The 1904-nt window shown below is 38.1% G+C and overlaps 1 protein-coding gene across 1 annotated transcript; it reads left to right on the forward strand.

The window, feature by feature from the left end:
* Positions 1-196: 196 nt before the first annotated feature.
* Positions 197-1525, forward strand: LOC102119900 (olfactory receptor 13C2-like). Its single transcript, XM_065531072.1, is given in 2 exon segments — positions 197-233; positions 236-1525. Coding segments are annotated over 2 exon segments (954 nt in total). The 3' UTR covers positions 1153-1525.
* The last annotated feature ends 379 nt before the right edge of the window (positions 1526-1904 follow it).

Genomic DNA, 1904 nt, shown 5'->3' on the forward strand with positions numbered 1-1904 from the left:
TTCTTTCAATTCATAATTCCTTCTTTTCTGTCACTTTTCTTTATGCTCTCTCTTCTTTGTTTGGTCTTTTCCTTTTTTATTTTTCTTTTTCCTTGGGAATTATGGTACATATTCTTAATACATGCTTGAAGGTAATCAGAGTAAGATAAATATTTGTCTTAACATGCTCTGTCTTACGGGTTAAAGAGAGAGTAAAATGGATTGGGAAAACCACACCATTCTGGTGGAATTTTTCTGAAGGGACTTTCTGGACACCCAAGGCTTGAGTTACTCTTGTTTGAGCTAATCTTCATAATGTATGTGGTCATCCTTCTGGGAAATGGTACTCTCATTTTAATCAGCATCTTGGATCCTCACCTTCACACCCCTACGTACTTCTTTCTGGGGAACCTCTCCTTCTTGGACATCTGCTACACCACCACCTCTATTCCCTCCACCTTGGTGAGCTTCCTTTCAAAAAGAAAGACCATTTCCCTTTTTGGCTGTGCAGTGCAGATGTTCCTTGGCTTGGCCATGGGGACAACAGAGTGTGTACTTCTGGGCATGATGGCCTTTGACTGCTATGTGGCTATCTGCAACCCTCTGAGATATCCCATCATCATGAGCAAGGATGCCTAAGTGTCCATGGCAGCTGGGTCCTGGATCATAGGAGCCATCAATTCTGCAGTACAAACAGTGTTTGTGGTACAATTGCCTTTCTGCAGGAATAACATCATCAATCATTTCACCTATGAAATTCTGGTTGTCATGAAATTGGCCTGTGCTGACATCTCAGGCAATGAGTTCATCATGCTTATGGCCACAACATTGTTCATACTGACACCTTTGTTATTAATCATTGTCTCTTACACGTTAATCATTGTGAGCATCTTCAAAATTAGCTCTTCTGAGGGGAGAAGCAAAGCTTTCTCTACCTGCTCAGCCCATCTGACTGTGGTCATAATATTCTATGGGACCATCCTCTTCATGTACCTGAAGCCCAAGTCTAAAAAGACACTTAATTCAGACTACTTGGAAGCTACCGACAAAATTATATCCATGTTCTATGGGGTGATGACTCCCATGTTGAATCCTTTAATCTACAGTCTTAGAAACAAGGATGTGAAGGAGGCAGTGAAACATCTACTGAACAGAAGGTTCTTTAGCAAGTGAGTGCAAAATGTACTGGAGTGTGAACACACTTGATATTGTTGAAACTTCAGAACTATGTTAGAATTTTGGATACTTTTACTGTTTTTCTGCATTTTCATATGTTATGTTAAAATAATGAGATACAGCATTTCAAAATTATTGCATGTTCACTCTAGAGAATTTGCAAGATACAGGGCAGTAGGATGAAGAAGAAAGAGGGGTTACCTGTTACTCTAATAGTGGGAAATGGCCACTTTTCAACATTTTGAACAGTATCTTTCCTATTATGGTTTTTTTAAATGCATTGGAATTGGTTGCGATGTGCCTTTTTATGTTCACTTTTTTGCATAAAATTATTTCATAGGCAACATTTAATTGAATCTTTCAAAATAAATAAGGCCATCTGTTGAGAAAAAGCAAAATGGAAAAAACCCCAACATACTGCACTCACATTTTCCAGTGACAAGCCTTGTGTTCTAGTTTCACATTAATCTCCAGATCCTGTTAAGTCATTAAATACTATTTTCTTTTTTCTGTATTACATTTTTTTCATGTGTGAAGCTGAGAATTTGGGACTATCAAGGGAGCAGATGGAGTTTAAAAGCAGGGCCTATGCAATCACTCAGGATATCCTGCTTTATGGTCTTTCTTTGCTTTAACTTATATGTTGGCTTTTGCATAAAGAACATTTTGTAAAATTAAAAATTGGTTTGAAAATCAGTCTACTGGTCCAGATAATAATGTGGACTAGTTCTGGGTTGAATGGAGTGTCC

The sequence above is a fragment of the Macaca fascicularis genome, chromosome 15, assembly GCF_037993035.2.
Source record: "Macaca fascicularis isolate 582-1 chromosome 15, T2T-MFA8v1.1".
Lineage (NCBI taxonomy): Eukaryota > Metazoa > Chordata > Mammalia > Primates > Cercopithecidae > Macaca > Macaca fascicularis.